Here is a 20,653-nt window from a genome sequence, read left to right as displayed (position 1 = left end):
CCCGGCCTTCCTATGATTGAACTGTCTCTCTTCAGTGATGAAAAAAGCGCTGTCCCCTCATACCTGGTAGTGACCAGAGGCCTGCCAAAAACCCAAGACTTTGAAAGTTACACAACCCTGCATATCTTAAATTAAAATTCAAATTTTAAAAAGGGAACCACCAGAAAGATGATAACCTAAAATCAGCAGCAACAGCATGCAGAACAGTTCATCTTGTTATCAGTTTTAAGAGCCAAATATCAAGAAACCAATGCAGGGAATAATTTAGTCCTAAACCGAAAGTAAAACATAGCCCACAAATTCTTACTCTCTTATAGTCTAGGTTATTTGTTTTTTTTCATAATTTAGATCACCTTTGTGAGCCAAACACATGTGAACTCTAAACAATCTGACTTTCGGGCTGGGTAAAATTGTTACAGTTATGTTACTGTTATATTACAGATATGAAGGGAAAGGCTAAAGAGTAGGACAGCCTGGAATAACAGTGCTTGGATAAAGAGCGCAGTGTTGAGTGAACACAACAGAGTAGCAACAAAACATTTTGAAAAGAAGGACGTGGATTCAAAACCAAGAATTCAGCCTGTATACAAAAGCCTGTATACATGCAATGAAGTATAAATTTTTGACTCTTAGAAGCTGTAATTTTAATAAACTAGGAATGCTTTGAAACAAGAGAAGTGATTTAGGAAAAAAACCAGGCTAAATCTAAAGAACTTTGATCTCTTGCATTTTGTAGCACTGGAAATACTATGCAGTACTGCAGAGGTACAATACACCAATGGATCTGTAAAATAAGCGTTGGCACACACAGACCTGTTGGCTTTACTCAGACATAGCACAGCAGCACAACAGGAAGAAAACACAACATACTGATAGTGTTGAGACACTTGGGCAAAAGCAAAGTACTGGAAGACTAGACACTGAGCTCCTTTTCTATGGAAATGCTGTTATTGCACACTGGGCGCCCGTACCATACCCTGTGTGAATAGCTGTGCCCTCTGACAGGTGAGCTGCAGGATCTCTTAGTCATCACTGGGCTACGAGGAGGTTTACCCATAACAAATATCTCTCTCTTTAAATTAGCCTAGAAAAACCACAAAAACTGTGTCAAGTGAGAGTTTAAGAATGAAGCGTCATGGGATTTTTGTTGCTTCGCTCATACATGCAAACTGGACATGCTTTTCTTGATAACAGAAAGCAAGTTTGTTAGAGGTGCAAATAATGGTACTATTAGCATATGGGATTTTCATTGTTGCCACTGTATCTTTTTCCCAAGGGTTTGCTGCTCCGGCACATGCCCTTACACGTTAGAGTTAAAAGATGAATCACGCACAGTGTATGCAGTTGGAGTAAGCAGAGCTATTGCAGCTGTACCCACTGAAGTAGCTCAGTTAATAACACAGAAAAGCTCAACAGCACAGAGCATAAATACTATCCTAGAAATACCAATGACAGATGTTGCAATTCCTTGCTGTTAAACAGAACACGGACCTTAAATTTGCATTTTGAAAGCAAGTGAATATTGATGGAAAGCATTTCAAGGAAAAAACCCTTGTTTGTTAACATCACTATAAATCAGCTAAATATTTGTCAGAATTCAGCTCCTAAGGGTGTGTGCGCAGCAAATGCGAATTCTCAGGGGCAGGGGTAAGTCTGGGGAATGTGAGAGGAGAGGAGTGCTGACACTGGAAACCTTTTCATTGGTATTTGTGACTGTTTGCCAGTAGAATGTGGCAAGACAGAAGAACAGCCCCCTCTTAGGAGCTGAGAGGGTGAATAACAAAAAAAAGGATACCAAGGGAGGCCGAGGAGGCTGGCAAACATCAGCATTCCTCCTTGGGAAGTGTCTTCAGAGATGTTCCTTTGGAGGATACATCCCTCCCACCAACATGGAGCAAAGTGACACTTCCCACCCATAGCTCCTTGTAGTCTGCTGCCCAAATCCCGGGTCATGCTTTAGATTTGAGTCACATTCCAAATATACATACACATGTGTATGTATTTTTACATTAAGAAAAATTACGAAGGTATCAGTATAGACTTTCAAGAACTCTCTGAAGAATCTCCCTTCACTTGTGATATTTGAGTCCTGGAAACGTCTCATGTTCTTTCTGCTGTAGCAGTTGAGAGGAGACTTTAATCATGGACAACATGCACAAACAGAAGAGGATAGGAACCGTAGCAAGAAATGATGACAGCCAAAACCTGGCTACACTTATTTTAATGCAACTCCCTATCCTTGCAATGTAGTCAGTGTTGACTACTGAAAAAAGTTTGCTTACCCTTGGGAGGAAATAAATCTTTATCTCATTTTGGAAATACTGTGCAAAAAATCTGTTGTCAGTAGGACTGTATCTTAATAATTTCAATAATTTTCAAATAGGTAAGTCTACACTGATTAAGTTTATAAAGACGTATGTTCCCTAGACTTAAGAAATAATCCAGGTCTGACATGGTTTGAAAACAATAATTAAGAGCTAGAACTCTATAACAAGCCCCCAGACCTCTAGTTCTTCTCAGTCCTCAGGCTCTTGCGTCTGCAAGCTGGAGTCATCTCCCGTGGTTAGGTAGTGTCTTGCTTCCTGCCATGCCCAAGGAAGAGCAGGACGCTGTCTGGGAGGTTCCCAGGAGCAGATCTTTTAACTCTCAAAACAGATATTCCCTCTGTTTTATTTTCAGCTGAGATTAACATGCCTTGCTCAAACAAGAGCAAAGAATATCAGGGTCAGCTAAAAAGAATTTCAGTGTTGATAAGGCATTTCCTGAATTTTGTCGGTTAGGCTAAGCAAAAAAGGACCCATCAAAAAAAGCACTGTACAACTGATAAATTATTCAAAGTTGCAGAAACAAATGCAATACTGTGTTTTACCCCTTCTTTGAGGTGAAGCATGCCTAAGCCCATGACAGATTCATGCCCTGGAAAGAAACCTTATGTCTCTTCCCCACTTCAGAAAAAAACCAACAGATCTGGTGGACCTTAAGACTTCTTGAGGTCCATTATGTCTGGGTTTTCCATGACACATGCTGTAAGATGTGGTAGATTTAAAAAAAAAAAAAAAAAGGCTTCTTTTTTTTTTTTTTTTTGCCATAGATGTAATGATCACTCTTTCTAGGATAGTTTCTCAAACTTTTTACATGACTTTCTCCTTTTCATGAGCAAATGGACTCTCTGGAAGTCAGCACTGGAAACTGACTTTGGGTCTAAACTACACTTTGTCTATCTAGAGCAACAGGCTTTCCAGGTTTCATTTTTCTGCTGCAGAGCTGCAATGCCGACACAAAGCCTAGTCTTGAAGAGGAAATAATCTTTGTCCAGTCCTTGACTAACAGAACTGGTATTTAGAACATGACCCTCTGCAGTGGTGCTTTTTTGTGAAATTTATGACTGTTCTCCCAGGCTTTGGATTGAAACGGAGAACACTTTTAAACTACAAATGTTAGTTTCTGCGTACTTGAATATGAGTCTGTTTCTTTCAGTTATGAGTTACTGATGTCCTGGTATGGACCTGAAATTGAGTTGAAGGCTTTCTACTTTCCTATCACTGGTATCTTCTTAAGCTATTTCATTGTATTGTAACAGTTATAGTTTTACCTTGTGTTTCATTTGAAGAAGGCTTATCTTAATACTCCATGTGCTATGTTATTTAATATTAGTAAAGGAAACGCATCTGAAAAGATCAAACTCAGTGTTAGCCTTGCAGTTATTTAATACACATGAAGATTTGCCACAATCCATACTCAAGAGGTGCAGTTACCTTTAACTTTGGTGAGTCTCTCTCCTGCTGATGTGAGGGTTTAGGAGGGAGAGGAGGTGAGAGGGAAGCAGTAGACAGGGATGTTGTAGGAACAGAGTGAGAAACTGGTGCCTTGGCAGAGTGAAATGGAACATTAGAAGAAAGGTGGAAAGGAGGATCAGAGTTTCCCAATGTTCCCGTAGAAAGTAGAACTGGCTTAAGTGTTTAAGAAAAATGAGAAGTAATTGTGCTATAAAACTAGCTGTCATGGACATAAAATGCTCAATAAGGAGTCATGTAACTAACCTGAACAGTCACAAATGTGGTGCTAACTTTATTCTTAGTCAGTCTACTATTCTGAAAGAAAATTCTTCCCTCAGAAATCAAAACAAGTTGCTGTTTGTGGCCGTGGATTTCATCTCTATTCTTACAAGTTTTCTCCTGTGTTTTTCAGGTCAAGTAAGGGCAGAGGCAGCCTGCAAAACCTTTCTAATTTACATTTGGCCTAAAACATATTGTCCTAAGTATCTGATTTACATGTTTGCATGTGCTAGCCAAAGCAACTGCCTGAACAGTCTGTTGAAATAAGTGCTGGACAGAAAAGATCTGTTCTAAAACTTTGCCTAGAAACCACACAAACTGTGTAGCAATATGTAGCGTTTAATGGCTAGCAGACATTTGGGATAATTCAGTGTTGTACTGTCCCAAAGAGGAACTGGGGAGGGCTTTAGGGGGAAGCATTTGTTTAACTGCCAAACATAATCTGATCTGTTCTTATTAGTCACATTCTCGTAACAGACCCTACTATAAATATCTCAGCTGGCAAAGTGACACATGCGAAGTACAAACCGCTCAGTCTCTGCAGGAGGCACGTCCCTCCCTCTGAAGGCTTCTGATAGCATTTGCTTGCTGGGGCCTCTGGCTCAAAAGGGGCAGCATGTAATGGGCCAGGGAGGAAAACGGTTCACTGGTTTTTCACATCCGAAGCTCGATGGCAGCTAACAAGGTCAGAAGGGAAAGGACCAGCAGAATTGGCACACCATAGACCTTACAATGGTGTATATGCCTGCTTCTGAGAAGGGACTATCCCCTAACACTGACAATTTTTATCCAATGCAATAGTATAAAACTGTGCCTGTGCACAATACAAACATGTAAATACAAGAAAAGGCAGAGAATAATTACACTGAGTAAGCTATCTGAACACAGAAGCCAGGTTTTTCAGAAATTAAAATACCTTATCAATATTTGGTGAAGCGTATCCTTCATAACATACCATGGAGTCTCCTCCACTCGCTATTGGGAATTCTAAGTTGTCATGTCCCAGATCCTCCTCTATATAGAGTCTTGTCAGTTCTTCTGGTGTGTCTTGTGCTCCTCTGTAGAGACCTGATTCTTGAGGCTTTGACTGATCCCCTATATTAACTGCCAGATCTGCAGTACAGAGTTCCTCTTCGTTTTCAGCAGTTGCAGCTAGCACTCTGGAGACAGAGCCACCTTCGTGTGGCGAAGGGATGTTACAGATAGTGCCAACATGTTCACCTTCTCTTGTGGTATCTGACAAGTCTCTAGGTACTTCGATAACTGAAGAGTCAAGTACACCTCTTAAGTCTTTATCTTTTCCTGGTTTGGTATTGTTGCTGGTATGCTTATAGGCTATGTCATGAGATGAGCTGGCTGAAGATGAGACAGAGGTAGACACAAGAGAGGGCAGAGGAAGAGCTGTAGGAGAGCTGAGAGAGATCTCTGTGTTTGGAATAAAGTGGTCATCCTTAACTCGGTGAATGCTATTACCTGGGGAGATTGCTACAGATTGGGATGTTGTTAATGCCAAAGAATTGAGTTCTTCTAAGTCACAGAGAAAACTGTCTGGAAATGGTGGAGGAGGTAAGATGCGCACGCTTGAAGGTGAGAAACCAACAGTCCTTGAAAACCAGTCACTAGTGACAGCCTGGAGAATCTTTTGATCAATGTGTGACCAAGAGGAGGAAAGGTGTCTGGAAAGTGGGGACAGTGCTTGGGAAGGCAACTTCAAAAATAAGAACAACATAGGAATTTAAATAAATAAATAAGCATGATAGAGAACTAGGATACGAGGAGATTGGAAAAGGAAAATGTCTGTGCCATCATCTGGATTATAGGGTATCGTTTCAGTGTGTCACGGGTGTCTGAAATCATTACTACATGAATCAGAACAGCAGGAAAGGCATTTGAAAAATGAAACTGTATCAGGTTCTGGCTTGGGGCTTAAATGTCAAACATTAAGAGAGATCTGAATCGTTACATTCATGAAGGCGACCTGCATTTGCTCTGCTAAAGTTATGGTACTTACGGCGCTCTGTTGGTGAGCGTGTCATAGGTTATTAAATCATACAATTAATATTAATGTAATCTTCCCCAAACCATTACTGTTATTTTGAGAATAGTATTTTTCAGAAGAACACTTCAGGTGTCATTAAGTATTTCTTTTAAGCTGTTACAACTGAGGTGATTTCTAATTAGCCTAACGTTAATAGTTCTACTTTTTTTTTTGTACTTCTGAGTAAATGTTTAAGAAACATCTTTAATACATTGCATACTTTTATTAAGGCACGAGCAGCTACAGAATGCATTTTTCTTCAAAAGTAACCCTATTAGTTCAAAATGACACCAACATTTGTGAAAGGTACATTCAATTCTAATTGAATGTAGGCAGTCAACAATGCTTTTAAATAGCGACAGCACAGTACACAGCAGTACGTTTTGAGTACCGTTACATAATATTGATTGAAGTATCCTTCTGGTAAAAGAAACGTCCTTTTGTAAGAATGAGAGAGTGGTGAGTCATACGTACACAGCATCAGTAGATATCCATTGCTTCAGTAAATACTGAAAATGCATTTTTGTTACTATTAATCCTCAAAATTAAAACTGAATGAAAAATATTTTGATGTCATTGCTAGAATTATCCAGAATAATTAGACGTACATATCTCAAGTTATCTGGACTACTTTAGACTTTAAGTATTACTCTAGAATAGGAAAATAATTTCAAAAGGCTAAATTAGTGTCGCAGAATAGGAAGGTTAATTTACTTACCATCTGCTTGAGTTTTCTTGAGGGAAATAGCTTTATTTTATAGTTAGACAAACCTTTGTTATAGAGTCTTCTATACCAAAGTAAACAGTCTATAGACTGGTACAACGCAGTCTGCTAAAACAGAGCTAGGCTGTTACAAGCAATGCTCAGTCTCTTTCCCTCATCTTTCCTCTTGAACAAGGGCCTCTAACCTGTGGTTTTAAGGTCAATAATACTGCCGAGGAGACAGTGCCATTTTTAGTTCCCCACGGCTACAGGCTGCACTAGAGCTAAAGATACAGATGGTCTAGGACAAGTTAAAGAGAGCAAAGCTTGCTCCTGACTCGTATTGCCTATTTATTTTTATTGCCATAAGGCCAGAGAAGTTTAGCGCAGTTGCTCTAGCAACAGGGAGTGATACGTGCTAAAAAACCCCAAAGGAATAGGAAAAGTGGTATCAGTAATGGTGGTAAACTCCAGGACACCTTCAGGACTGCTGAAGTCCTTCTAGGCAGTCAGTAACACGATGTCTTCTTACATGCTATTGCCATTTCTGAATACAGTTGAATTAAGAAACAAGATGTCTGTTTAAGAGCATCAGTAGAGGCTCTTTTTTTTTTTTTTTTTTTTTTTTGACTTATGCTAGAACAAGATGGTTGCAAAAGTTTCCTATGTTACAAAGAAGGCTTTTCCCCCTTTCCTCGCCTACAGAACTAATCTAATAACAACTAAATAATAGTGGCGGGACAGTTTTGTAATCGGAATGTAAATGCTCTGAGGCATCACCTACGCTCAACAAGGGTTATAGGGGTTACACAAACACCAGCTTTAGCTGCAGGATGCCTTAGAGACAAGCCTGCTCCATAGAAAATGGGGAGAGGCATCTCCAAATACAGAGAGACAGCTCCGTAATATGGAGCACCTAAGTTGCCTCATACTCTTGACCTGCCTTCAGGACCCTTGATTCCTGTAATAATAAGGAGCCCTAGCTTATGAATACCTCAGTCTGCAGCTACAGAATTTGATGCTACTTCAATTCAACCGCTTTGTTGGAATGGAAGAGAGAGGAGCTCACTCTCTGTTGTGATACGTTGTGGAAAACCAGACAAGACCTGTTCTAGCAACTGTCCAAAACCAGCTAATATTGTTTAGTCGTAAGCAGTATTTTCAGAGGTCACTGTTGTCTATAAATGACATCTTTTGGTAGCTGTCCCCAAAGCTGCAAATAAATGTGGAACTTATCTCAAAGTTGAAGGATCTAAATGAGCACCAGTGTGCAAGTATATGAAAGTAGAAAAGGGGGCAAAACCAACTGAAACAAATAGAGATTAATAGCAGGATAAGAACTTTATAATTCCACACAAAACCCACTGCCTACGCTGAAGAGATAAACAACAAAGGTAAAGAGGAAGATTTAGAAAAGTTTCCATCTTGCGTGTTCAAAATCATTAATAATACATTAATGCTGATCACAGTTTGCATGCAGAAACTGTCTTAGTTTCTATCACTGCCAAGGAGGTTATGTTCCTCACTCAGGTGACTGAACTGTCACGAGTGAATGATAAATTGGAATACAGGAATCTTTTTGCAGCATCATGTAGTATGATTTGTAATGGTTATATAGACTAGGAAGGAAAAGAATTCAGAACCTACGATAAGACATCTGGTGTGAAAAATTACAACTATAAAGGTCTGAATCCAAGCTCACTGACAATGTGATGACATTTGCCTCACTACCAAAAGAAACAATACTGTCACTATTGTCATACCACTCCAAAGAACCTCCGCCGTACCAACAGCCTCCTTCTGGAGCGTGAATGGCAAAAGGAGGAAGGTTATCGTACAGAATCGTTAGCTGTTCTCCTTTACTTTGAAAGGCACACAACTGGTCTTGGCAAGCTGCGTCCCCACACAAACTGCCCGCTCTTGCCCTTTGCATGCTTATGGGACTGCAGGCTTTTCGGACAGCTGTGTTATGGGAATGTCTTCACATTGCACTATGAAAAGTCTGCTAGACATATCTTTAACGCTCAAATTCTGTCTAAGATTCCCAAATAAATTTTGTTCTGTTGGCTTGATTTTTCTGCCCAAATTTTGCCTGGCCCTACTCTCAATAATGTAATAGCTAATGAAGAAAAGAGCAAAAATCCTGGCAGCATGTAATGCAATCCTACCTACGCAGGAAAGAAAACGTAGTGTACTTAATGCATGAATTATGCATTATCTTATGTTAACAAAAAAATTACAAGTCCTTCTAAACCCGCTCTATGGGTGATAGCAAAGGAAAAAATATCCTTACCTTAGTTGAACTTAAATGGTGTATTCTGTCACTAGAATAGCTTTGGGGTATCGGAGGATCAGGGTAGTCATCAACACTTTTTGATGCATTCTTTTTGATGACTTCTACATAGGAAACAGGGAAGATGCCTTGTCTGTTGGTTCCTGGTATTTTACCTTCATACCAGTTTTGATCAACTCGCTTAAGAAGAATTACTCTGTCTCCCTGAAATGCATTATGAAAATGAGTTATCAGCAGATACATAGTAAGTTAATTTTTTGAACAGCAGATATTATTTTAACACATAGTATTATTTTCCCTGCAGTGCTGTTTCCCATCAGTCTTGAGAATCGTCTCCATTTTCACATTTCTCCTCCCATTTATAATAACCATGTATTTGGAACGTATTCCAGCAGAACGGGGGGCCAGTCACAGACTGAAAATGCTGTTCTTTTATCAGAGGGGAATCTCATGTAGTCTCCTACTCTTGCTCGAGGGATTAACATTTAAACTTTTCCTTAGATCATAACCTGTTTTAATTGTTGGCCAAACTACTAGCTAACACCGTAACTCTAATATGCAACAGTGACTCCTATGCCCATTTTTCCTTAAAAGTGATAAAAATTAAGCAATGAAATCCATGCAAGTGCTTTGTTATCAGTAAAACTGGACTAAGTGGAGGTAGAAAGCTAAAAATCGAGTTCACGGGAAAGATGAGAGAAAGAAGTGCTTTTCCTATGTAAAAAAGATGGGCAGCAGCTTTTAGAGAGCTTAGCAACTGAAATGGAAAATGTCAACTTCTATTTAAACGTTTCTCTGTAGTGAAATTTCATGAGCTCCCCCCCCCCCATTGTTTTACATGATGTGCTTTTTACCACGTCTCATTTTGTAACAAATCCTTCCCTATTAGTTTTGCGTTCTCTTGTAATTTCTGTAATTTTGTTTCTGTAGATGATTTGTGGCGGACCCTAAAATTATCTTTACTGGGATGGAACAAAAGAAAACCAGTGCAAGTTAACTTTTAAAAACAAATGAAAACTGGGCTGTCAAGATTATGACCACCACAATAAGCACAAAAGAGAATTTTAAAAAGAAATAAATCATCAAACTACTCCCAACCCCTAGTTCTCCAAGTTCCTATTCCTGATATGTTTTAGACCTCTTGGACTTTTACCAATCTCAAATGAGTGGAAAAACACCCATTATTTTCAGCGATGCTGATTAGGCTGTAGGTGAGCATCAAGAAACTGTATCCTTACTCTTCTTTCAAAAGAAAAACAAACCACTGAATAACTTCTATGAACTGTAATTCTTAAAAAAAAAAAGTAAGAGGCAGAAATTTCCAGTGGATAAAAAGGATATACTACTTACAAATAAGTATATAATAACTGCAGTAATAAAGTTTCTCTACAGTGGTAATATTCCAGTGTCTGATAAACCTCAGAAATTAAACATTTATTTTGCTCATGTACAGTAAAGTATAACCACCAGGATGTGCATAGAAAGGTAAGAGAACGTTATAAAAAGCAGACTATTATTAAATGAAATATTTGCAAGAACTCGTGGCACATTCACAACAATGTGAGCCATTTTTTCCTATATTCTTCTATTTTCTGTATTTTTCTATTTCTTCTACATTAAAAACCTTACTATGATAATTGTGACAGCAACAAATAATTATTAAAAAAAGGGAATGGATAACTGAAGTGAAAACTAGAAATTTAGGTGGGCAGTTAGTAGATGTTTGCATATGCTAATCTACCACAATCCCATTTACAGGCACAACACATTTAAACTATTTGCAGGCAGCTGTGAAAGACAGCAAGCCAATAAGCTATGATGTTAGTAGTTTCCTACCATTACATTGCTTTGTGTGTACCAAGTATTGAACGCGGAGTGCACCAAAGTACAGGATTTACCTATATATTAATTCTGTGTAGCAGTGGACACTATAATGGCATTTTGATAAAGATCGTTCTAAACTGTACCTTTCTAAGCGATAACTCCACATTTGTGTCTGCACTGAAATTGTATTTGGCAACAGCTTCTCCAATCTCTCCAATCTGTGCAGGGGGAGGTGGCCTGGCAGGCTGTGCTTTTTCTGGGGGAGAAAGTTTCTGAGGAAAAAGAAAAAACATGGATTTTCATCACTCCCATGCAGTTTGTGGACCTATTACCCGAACTAATTCAAGGAAATAAAACAGAGAACAAACCTCGACGTAAGAAATTGGGAATATTCCAACTCTTCCATGGTGCTCACCCTCATACCAGTTTTGATCAATTTTCCTGACGATATAGACAGTATCTCCTTTCTTAAAGGACAGCTCTCTGTAATGAATTTATTTAGATCAGATGTTTACAGTTTTACATTTAACTTCTCTACCTGCATAGTTTCTGAGATCTTTACAGTTTGGAACTGAAACAGAATGTAGCAACTAAACATTTGAAGGAAAAGTGTCACAGCTGTGGTACATTTACCAGTTGATTATACCATATAAAATGAAATGATTCACATTTATGAATTCCAGGTACTATCTGTAAGTTATATAGGTCTGTTTTACACTGTGATCTCAAGGAAGTATTGCTAGTTATTACCAGAGCACTTGGTATAGGGTCTGCATGCACGTATGATGTCTTCTGGATGGCGTGTTTAGATGCTGCTTTTATGACAGGCATCTGAGGGGTATTTGGTGTTCTTTATGAAATCGGTATATAGAATATATCCCACGTCTCTATGGCCTATTACTACCTTTTTGCAGCAGCACAGCTTGGCGTGCTTCTCCTCTACACGTTTTTCTTTCAAGACAGCTGTTCAGAAGCTTGAAGAACACAGGATTATGTTCTCACCATTTCTGATACTCAGGACCTGTGATATGCTTAACGTTGGCTACCAAAAAAAGGAATTATCCAAATCATTAAGAACATTTTCAGATCCTGGCCTGGGAGTTCTCTGCTGTATCATCTATTTGGTTTTTTCAAGAGCTAATCTGCTCTTCTGATAATTCAAGTTGTAAATTTTCTACCAGACACAGCTGATGTAGTTCCAGTGGCAAAGTCTGGCCATCTCTAAAGATTGTTTAAATGCCCTGGATCATCAGAACAACAGCAGGGATGAAATACAGGCACTCGACTTTGACTTCTCATATCCTAGAACAGCATTTCCTGATCTTGTTTTTCTTGTGCACCACTGTGGTTTTTCTCGGTATGGGACATATCACATCCTGCAGAGAGCCTGTGTATGTTAAGACAGACAGGAGGATGCTGAAGCATTATACAGAATTTTGACACGCACACTATCTATGACAGTATTTTAAGCACTGTACCGTGTGTAACCTAAATACAATTCACAATAAACAAAGAGCGTTCAGTGGGTGACCCTCAGGACCCTCTAGAAGATGCACAGCCATTCATGTGTTCAAACAAATACAGTGGAGAAGATGATAATTTAAGACAAAAGAACTTCTCACACCGTTTGCTAATGCAGAGGCTACTGTGACAGCAAGCAGGGTTCTCTGCTTCCATGGCGTTTGCTGTCGAAACTGGCTAGAACAGCAGTTAGCTGCCACAAGTGCTAGAAAGAGTTTTCTTGAATTATGAATTCTTAAATGAACAAAAGTCTAGTACTTACTTAGAAGTCTGAGCTTTAAAGTCATATACAGCTCTAGCTGGCAGTTTCTGAAAAGTAGGCAAAGTGATTAATACATTCAGGTAGTGTTACTATATGGTAAAAATGTTTCAGCTTTGAAAAAGGCAATCAAGATGCAAAAAGAAAAGGCCGCGTGCCTTACAGTGGTTCTTGCAGCAACAGGCAATTCAATACACAGCTTCCTTTAAGGCAGTTAGGTGTTTGGACTTAGTATTTTAAAAATAGAAATAGCAGCTAAATATAGACCACTTTGCAATTTTATGTTTAAGACAACTACAGATGTAAAAAAAAATTAACTAAATGCCAATGTGACTTGTAGGCAACTAGATCTCTAGGTACAATGGAAATTCACATGCTTAATATTCTCCAATACTTTAGATGCGTCTTCTGTTAAACTTGTTATCTTTAGGCTACTTTCAACTGCAAATACTGCATGCCACTTTCTTTCTCTCTCTCTCTCTCTCTCTCTCTCTCTCTAAGGAAAAATTACTCTGACAGCTGGAAAAGGTTGGGAATATTTTAAATTTCTATAATCACATTCATACTTTTAAGAAAGTCTGAGAAACACAGGACTGGAAGTGATCTCCTGAGTCATCTGTGCAGCGCTCTTGCTATCATAGGCAATCACATCACATCATATTATTCGTTTCATATATTTATCAAGTTCTATCACCAAGTATCTGCAAGCTCAATATTGTTTCAAAAATAAAACTGTAAAACAACTCCACCTCTCCTCACCTGTGTGGCTGACACACTTTCACTGTTTTCAAAGCTGTGCTGAAAACATGAACTGTGATCTAACGCAAGAGCCTCACTCACCTAGTGTCTGCCTCGGATGGATAACCAGCACTAGGTGCGTCAGGGGAAGGTGCAGGAGGCAATCAGCAGTGTTACGTGAGGGTATTTGGTGAAGTGATTTAGTCTTCCTCTGCAAGTACTTGCGCAGATGAGATTGCTACATTTTAAAAAATCTCTCTAGGATATACTAGTGACTAGAATGAGCTAATTACGCTATTTCTGAGAGATACTATTTGTAATGATGTAAGGGTGCACATCTTTTTATAAGAGGAATAAAAAGGGACACTCATAAGTTTTGCATTTTACCTTTCTTCCAGGCCAGATGTTCTCGACGGAGCTCCCTCCCTTCTTGTCATCTAAAGGCTAGCAAATGTAGCATACCTAGAGCATTGTCTTTGCTATGATAAAAAAGTCCCCAAAGTTATTACAGGGATCCTGTCAACTTGTATTTTGTAATACTAATACAATTTTCCCTTACAGGTCTCCTTCAAATAAGATCGCCTAAATTTAAAAGCATTTTTCTGTTCCCTGCTGTTGTTAAAAATAGTCCTTTAGACGGGAGGAGATATTCATATCATCAACTGCAGCTAAGCCCTTTTCACTCTTTCCTGATTTTGGTACAGCTGGTGCTATAACTACTAAAGCAAATAATGGAAGAAGGGGGATAATATTAAAAGAACAGTGGAGCTGATTAAATACAAAATACTTTGAAGCGTACAAAACATACTGGAAATAGAGAAGCCTTTCTTCTTTCATCTTTTTAAATTACAGTGATTTTAAGAGTGGCTTGTACTATAAGTATTTTACATATTTTCAAATTGAAAGATGACTTGCAGTGTCACAAAACTCTTTAAAAGGAACACACAATATGGCTCCTGAAACTTCTTTAACCTTTATTTTGTAATGAGCAGTCTTTTTTTGAAATCAGACTCTGAATCGAATTGCAGCAATATAACTATGTTAGTGGGGCGTAAGTGGATCTGAATCCAGATCCTGTAACCGGTTCTAACCTGTACCACCATTTAACAAGGTAGATGGCCCAGAGCAAAAACTTAAATATTAGCAATTAAAATACAGTACTCTCTTATGCTGCCATTATTTTGTGCAATATTTTAATAAAAATCAATGGAAAATGTTAACAATCTATGGTCTGTAGATGTTGGTTAATATAAATTTACTTACTTTATGATTGAATAAAATCCCTGAAGCCTGTTTGGAGAGCATTTATAGTTCTAGATCTAGAAATATTAAGATACTGAATTGTATACTCCATTTTTTCAGTGATACTTTGAGTTACTTTAAAGGTTGTATACCTGCTTCTGTTTTGCTCTTCCAAAGCATTATAATAGTTTATAATTACAATCACCAACTGTTACAGAAATTAGAGATCACTCTTAGGATAAGTGGTTTTGTCTAACACACTAACTTTTTCTAAACAAAAATAATGGTGAAATACAGATGTTCTTTGTATCAGTTTTGAAACTACTGAGGCAGTCTCTTTGTGTGACACTCGTTCTCAAAAGAGCCTTTCCCCCGTCCCATCTGCTGTTCTTGTCTGTCTCAAACACCCACTCCAGTCAGCTTTGACAGAGCCTATCAATGACTAGTAAACTTATGTCCATATCTATTTAAACATAAATAGAAGATACAGCTTATCTTACAAAGCTTGATATTCTTTTAACTTCTTGAAGTACCTGTCTCCTTAATGAAAAAGAAGGATGCTGTCCCATCTGATGATCTGATAAGTAACTGTTCCTTTGGACTGTATCATTACAGTGTCTTAAAACCAACACAAGTCTTGTCTCAGATATGTTACCAATTTTCCATATGGATATTGCTGCATTATTTATTGTTGTTTCGCTACCTCTTTGTCTGTAGTTCCTCTTCTCTCCCTTGGAGTACATCGTCCCACATCAGTAAAAGCAGAATAGCTTCCAGGAGACTCCTGGTCTACTGAAAACAGAAATTATGTGAAACTATGGTAAATTAAACAAAACCATTCACATCTGTGATGCTGCTTGGTTTCATTTTGGGGGGTGAAGAGATATTGAAATGTATTATTTTACCTTTAATAGAAAGAAAAGCACATGATATGATGGCTAAAGTGCACCTTTAAAGTAAAAAAAAAAAAAAAAAAAAAAAAAAGACACTGACTCTCAAGGAAAAGTAAAGGCTGCCTCTGATCCCCAGCAGAAGAATATATTACAGAGATCGAGAGAGCAAAATTACGCCTTATTGTACGAAGGGATGCACCCCTACTGGACCAAATGGAAGACAGGACAGCGGTACTGGGACTTCATCACGTTGCAAGAAACTGTTTCGGAATGCCAGCAATATCAACAAATAACTACATGCACAATACATGATTAAAGCATGCTTCAATGAGAAAATAGCGAAGAAAAAATGTTTCCTCCTAAGTGATGTAAGATGCATTTCTACTTTACCGGGGCACTTGTTAAGCAGCACGAGGGAATTTAAAAGGATGTTATTTCATAAAAACAACTCTATTTTAAGAGATGGAGTACAAATCATTACTCACCAATCTATGTGGCAGATTTTCTCTAGAGCACAGTTTACCAATGTTTATTACAGGATGGTATGTTATAGGATGGTGAATACATCTTTTCATGTTTTAGTAAAAATAAAATCAAAATCTTACACTCTTTATAGCTCTGCAAGTTGCCAATGTGAAATGAAAATATGCCGGAATTATTTCATACCAGAGGATGAAATGAATTGCCTCTTGACTTCTGAGATTTACTATTTTAGTCTCCTACAGCCACAGTGATACCTGCTAGTGGAGACATATGACTGATGTTTGTCTTCCTTTGATTTCCTTCACACCATCTGTTCTTACCAAGCCCATACATTTCTAAAGAAGTACAAATGGAAAGAAAAGAATTGAAAGCATCTCATCCATTATGTTGGAGTCTTACAGAAGGAAGATGTAAATGGTCTCCAGCAGCCTGTTGGCTAAGCCACAAAAACTTGAGGCTATTGATAAATACAGTGGAGGCAAAAAATGAGATAATTGTATTATTCATGTCATTGGTTGCAAGAATGTCATCACCAACAAGTATATCACAGTCCCAGTTCTGGACAGCTTTCTTGATATGGCATATGTCTGTGAATGAGGATCTATGCTCACTGCAAAAACCTAAAGATATAATGCTTCCAAACCCATCTATTAACTTTCTCTTTAAACTCTAGCAGAAAGAGAAGGACATGGGAGGGAAGGAGAGAAAATGCAGCAGCTTTAGGAAGAACAATTCCTTTATTTCTAATATAGCTCCTTACGCAGTCAATATTGTAGTTTTCAGTGGTTTTTGCCATGACCTTGGGGTCTCCGTGTGGATGGTGGCTGCCAGAGACACACACATCCAACAAAACATGAAACTTCATTAGAAGTAGAGCTCAGCCATGACTGGTGCTGATGGAAGTCAATGGAATATTCTGCTGTACTCATTCTCCGCGCTACTTCAGGGATATTAATGTCAGGCTCCTTCATAGCTGCAGAAGCTATTAGGAATACATGTTTACTCTGCACTGTGGATTTCCTTATTTTCAAGGACTGGAAAATTCTCATTTAGCAACTGTGATATGTGACCAGTGCAATTTTCCATAACTTCAGTCTCATCGTGTAGTACTGCCTGCCAGGGTTAATCATCATTAGGCCTCAAGTATGACTAATTCAATTCTGAACTGCATTTTATAGCTGTTTTTTACCACATCCTCTGTTCTCAGTATGTCTGTTTTAACTGCTTAAGAGGAGATGGTAACAGCTTCAATTTTGATTTCTCTTGAAATACATACTTACTAGTGTGGTACTTGCAAAAGTTACAGAAAAAGATGTGAGATTAAAGATACATAAGATGGGTCTGATCAAATATTGAATGATTGATATATTAAAGACATTCTCTCTTACATTTATTTGTGATTTCAAGAATAGCTTTGTAACATCATTAAATTCTCAAAGATGCTCTGTCACAGAAGACTGTACGTCTAGAAGCAGAATTCTTTAACACAGAAACGTTACCATTTAAAAAGAGAAATAAATGACAGACTTGCGAAAGACATTAATCTAAATCATCTGGGATACACCTTTGTGCGCTCCTGCTAAGAATCTAGTGTGCTTCTTTTAATATTGCAAAGTTGAAACTTTAAAAACATTTTAAGCTCAAGCAATTTTTTTTGAGAAAAAAGAGAAGCAGAGCAATGAACAACTCAAAGTAGTATCTTTAAAGACAGATTATTGTCAAGGCAGACTTTTTAAAAAGTTATACTCACCCTGACTGTTTCATTCGAGTTTTGATTATTGAGAATTTCCCTTCTAAGAGGATATTTCTCAAAATTTCACAGATATATTAAAATTCTATGAGAAGAACTAGTTTTGCTGCCACAGAAATTGGAAGTTGTATTATTTGAACACTGGAAATGGAAACTCCCTAAAATGACCCTAGGGTCTATTCACAAAAAGTAATATAAAGCAGCAGAATTAATGTATTTTCATAAGAAAACAGAATCAACTTTCTATGATACTGGCAGAATTAACAGCATTTTTATCAGTTACCTGTAACAAAACTATACAGTACAACATGTTTTAGATGGAGGGTTTTTTTTTTAAATAATAAAGGAAGGGCTATCTGCATATTGTTTTATGTTTGACCACCATCTTATGATGCATGGATTCACTTTCTGTAAGGTCTTTTCCTTGGGGAAAAAACCCACATTGCTTAATTTAATAACACCATTGTAATTTATACCACTAATAATCTATTAGTTGAAATACACCGATACTCCTGTTGTCCACATTACTGTATTTTGTGAATAGACAGCAAATTTATCTCCTCATCACCTATGTAAATATGACATCCCTCATTAAGTAAAGTTTGTGGGATGAAAGCTTCTTGCAGACGACACAAATAAAAATGGAATGAGAAGGGGTGGGAAATACAGGGAGTAAGGTTGGATAAGTAAAGCACAAGGACAGAGGAAGAAAGTTAATCCACCTTGGAAACACAGTGCACTATCATTGTTGTTAGTTGCGTCCATGTCTGGAAAAGAGGCACTATGAGGTAATCTTCCACAATCGTTCTGGTACAGTGGGCAATGGATAGCACCATCTTGAGGCAGTGGATGAAAAGGCTGGTGCATGGGACTCTTTTTCAGAGCTTTAAGAGATGAATTCCTTTCTGGAATATCTGGGAGCAGCTCAGTAATAAGTCTGTGTAATATACTGTTGTCAGGCAAGCTTCCCCTTCTTTTTTCAGCTTTAATTTGGTCACAGATGTCTTTAAGTGCAGAATCTAGTGCTTCAAATACAGATGACTTGCATTTTTTCTTTTCAGTTTGTTTTTTAGGAGCTGCACTTTTTTTCCTCCGGAAAGGCACTGGACTGACTAGGAATGCTATCTTAGAGAGGCCAGATTCTGCCTCCTGTCTCCTTGGATCCTCAGTGGTTTCTTGTTTAGCCCTTTCGTGTTTTAGCATGGTGGTGAAGCGGGTGTAGGATGCCGGGCATCGGCCTTTGCAGGAGCTAATGAGATGTCGGTGGTGGTGGTGGTGGTGGTGATGGTGGTGATGGCCTGATCCATAAAAGCTTTCAGATGATGTGAAGGAAAAGTGGTCAAAGTCACTTTCGCTACAAAAGGATGAACCCTCTATCTGGATAAAGTCACTGAGGTCAGAAACCACTCCATCTTGATCACTGTCTGAAAAATCCAAATGCGATCGTTGTGGCTCATCACTGGTCACTTCAATATGAATTGGCACCAGGGTTTTAGACTTGTAGCTCCGTTGTACCTGAGAGGGATGTCTGCCTTGATTTTCCTCTTCCAGCAAGGATTCGATAGAAAATCGCCTCTTTGGACATAAGCCATTTTTAGGAGGCTCCAGTGTAACGGTTGACAACATTTCATCACCTAGGTTCGGCATTGATTTTGACTTCTGAATTAATTTTTCAAATTCAGATATTCTGGTTGGCACCATGTCTCTGGGCACCTCTTCAGTAGAAGACTCTCTCCAGCCCTGAAGAATACCTTTGTGCTGTTCTTTTTCATACTGCAGTATTCTGGACTTCACAGAACAAATAACCTCAGAATTCATCAGGTCCTTGCGATTGATGCGGTGCATCTTTTTGTACATTTTTAGGAAACCCGGGGCATCGTGTGCAGATCTGTGACGAACTCTTGACCTACTACTGCCACGGCCCTCGGGAACATATGGGGAAGCCCAGTTCATTGAGCAAACTTCTTTGGAGTCCTCCTCACATAGCAGAGAGCCCATGCTTTCAGACTTGGCCTGTGCATCGGGAAAGCTATCGCGGTCGTCTGTTAACAGATCATCACAGCTACGAGATTTTCTCTTTGGAGAAGCAGTTTCTTCTGTGCTGCTCCAGACTTCTGCATTTTGACGAGTCATTTGCCAGCCATTCTTGTAGCTGATCGCCCTTCTTGAATCGTTTGGAACAGCTAAATGTTGTCTGTAAGTGCTACAGTAATCTAATTCATTTGAGGTGTTGTGGTTGTGCACTGAATAACTTAAAAGGGATGGATATACTTTGCTAATATCCCCACCTTTATAATCCACAGAGCAGCATGGTAAAAAAGAGACATTGCCAGAAATTAAAAGATTCAGAAAGTTGGAATTAACATTAGTAAGTATTAGAAAGACTAGGAAAGAGACAGCAATTAATGCATCTATCAACTTAGGTCAGTACATGGGTTGCTACAGCCTGGGGCAGCAGAGCTAATAATTAAGTTGCTTTCCAGCCATAAAAATGTACTCATGATCATTTGAACATCAAAAAGAATTCCTTAGGAATTACGGAGATGTTACCCCCTCCACAACCCCCCCGCCCTGGCCAAAGCAATGCAAGAAAACAAGCATTAATATTGATTTTAAAGCAACTCAACAGACAATAAAAGCTGCAAAGGATATAAAGATGAAGCCAAACAACAAATCTAGCCCTCAGTCAAATATTGACTTTTCCACCTGTGCATGCTGAAAGGAACTGTTCAGAATTTTTGAGCTGGATAATGCTCACAGAGTTCACAGCAACTGCATATTCTAAGATAATTAAGATAAAGATAAATCTTTCTACAAGATCAAATGGGAAATTTCTCCCAGTCGTTCATAGGCA

At 38.5% G+C, this 20,653-nt stretch overlaps 1 protein-coding gene across 7 annotated transcripts in view; it reads right to left on the bottom strand.

The window, feature by feature from the left end:
* SORBS2 (sorbin and SH3 domain containing 2) overlaps positions 1-20,653 on the bottom strand; it is a 175,465-nt gene that overhangs the window by 8,715 nt on the left and 146,097 nt on the right. For 3 of the 7 annotated variants that reach the window (XM_087737724.1, XM_087737725.1, XM_087737726.1), the window contains 5 exons: positions 15,377-15,462; positions 12,697-12,743; positions 11,282-11,396; positions 11,057-11,185; positions 9,090-9,293 (listed from right to left, as the gene is read on the bottom strand). In XM_087737724.1, coding sequence (XP_087593850.1) covers positions 9,090-9,293; positions 11,057-11,185; positions 11,282-11,396; positions 12,697-12,743; positions 15,377-15,462 — 581 coding nt within the window. Of the gene's footprint in view, positions 1-976; positions 1,085-3,755; positions 3,867-4,971; positions 5,764-9,089; positions 9,294-11,056; positions 11,186-11,281; positions 11,397-12,696; positions 12,744-15,376; positions 15,466-18,521; positions 20,088-20,653 lie in introns of all 7 variants that reach the window. The other 4 variants (XM_087737721.1, XM_087737722.1, XM_087737720.1 and 1 more) reach the window with 3 other exon arrangements.

Source organism: Nipponia nippon, unplaced genomic scaffold (genome assembly GCF_047370975.1).
Source record: "Nipponia nippon isolate SJK-2023a ecotype South Korea unplaced genomic scaffold, ASM4737097v1 scaffold_6, whole genome shotgun sequence".
NCBI classification, from domain to species: domain Eukaryota; kingdom Metazoa; phylum Chordata; class Aves; order Pelecaniformes; family Threskiornithidae; genus Nipponia; species Nipponia nippon.
The sequence above is the reverse complement of the archived record's forward strand: the minus strand, read 5'-3'. Positions and strand labels throughout refer to the sequence as shown.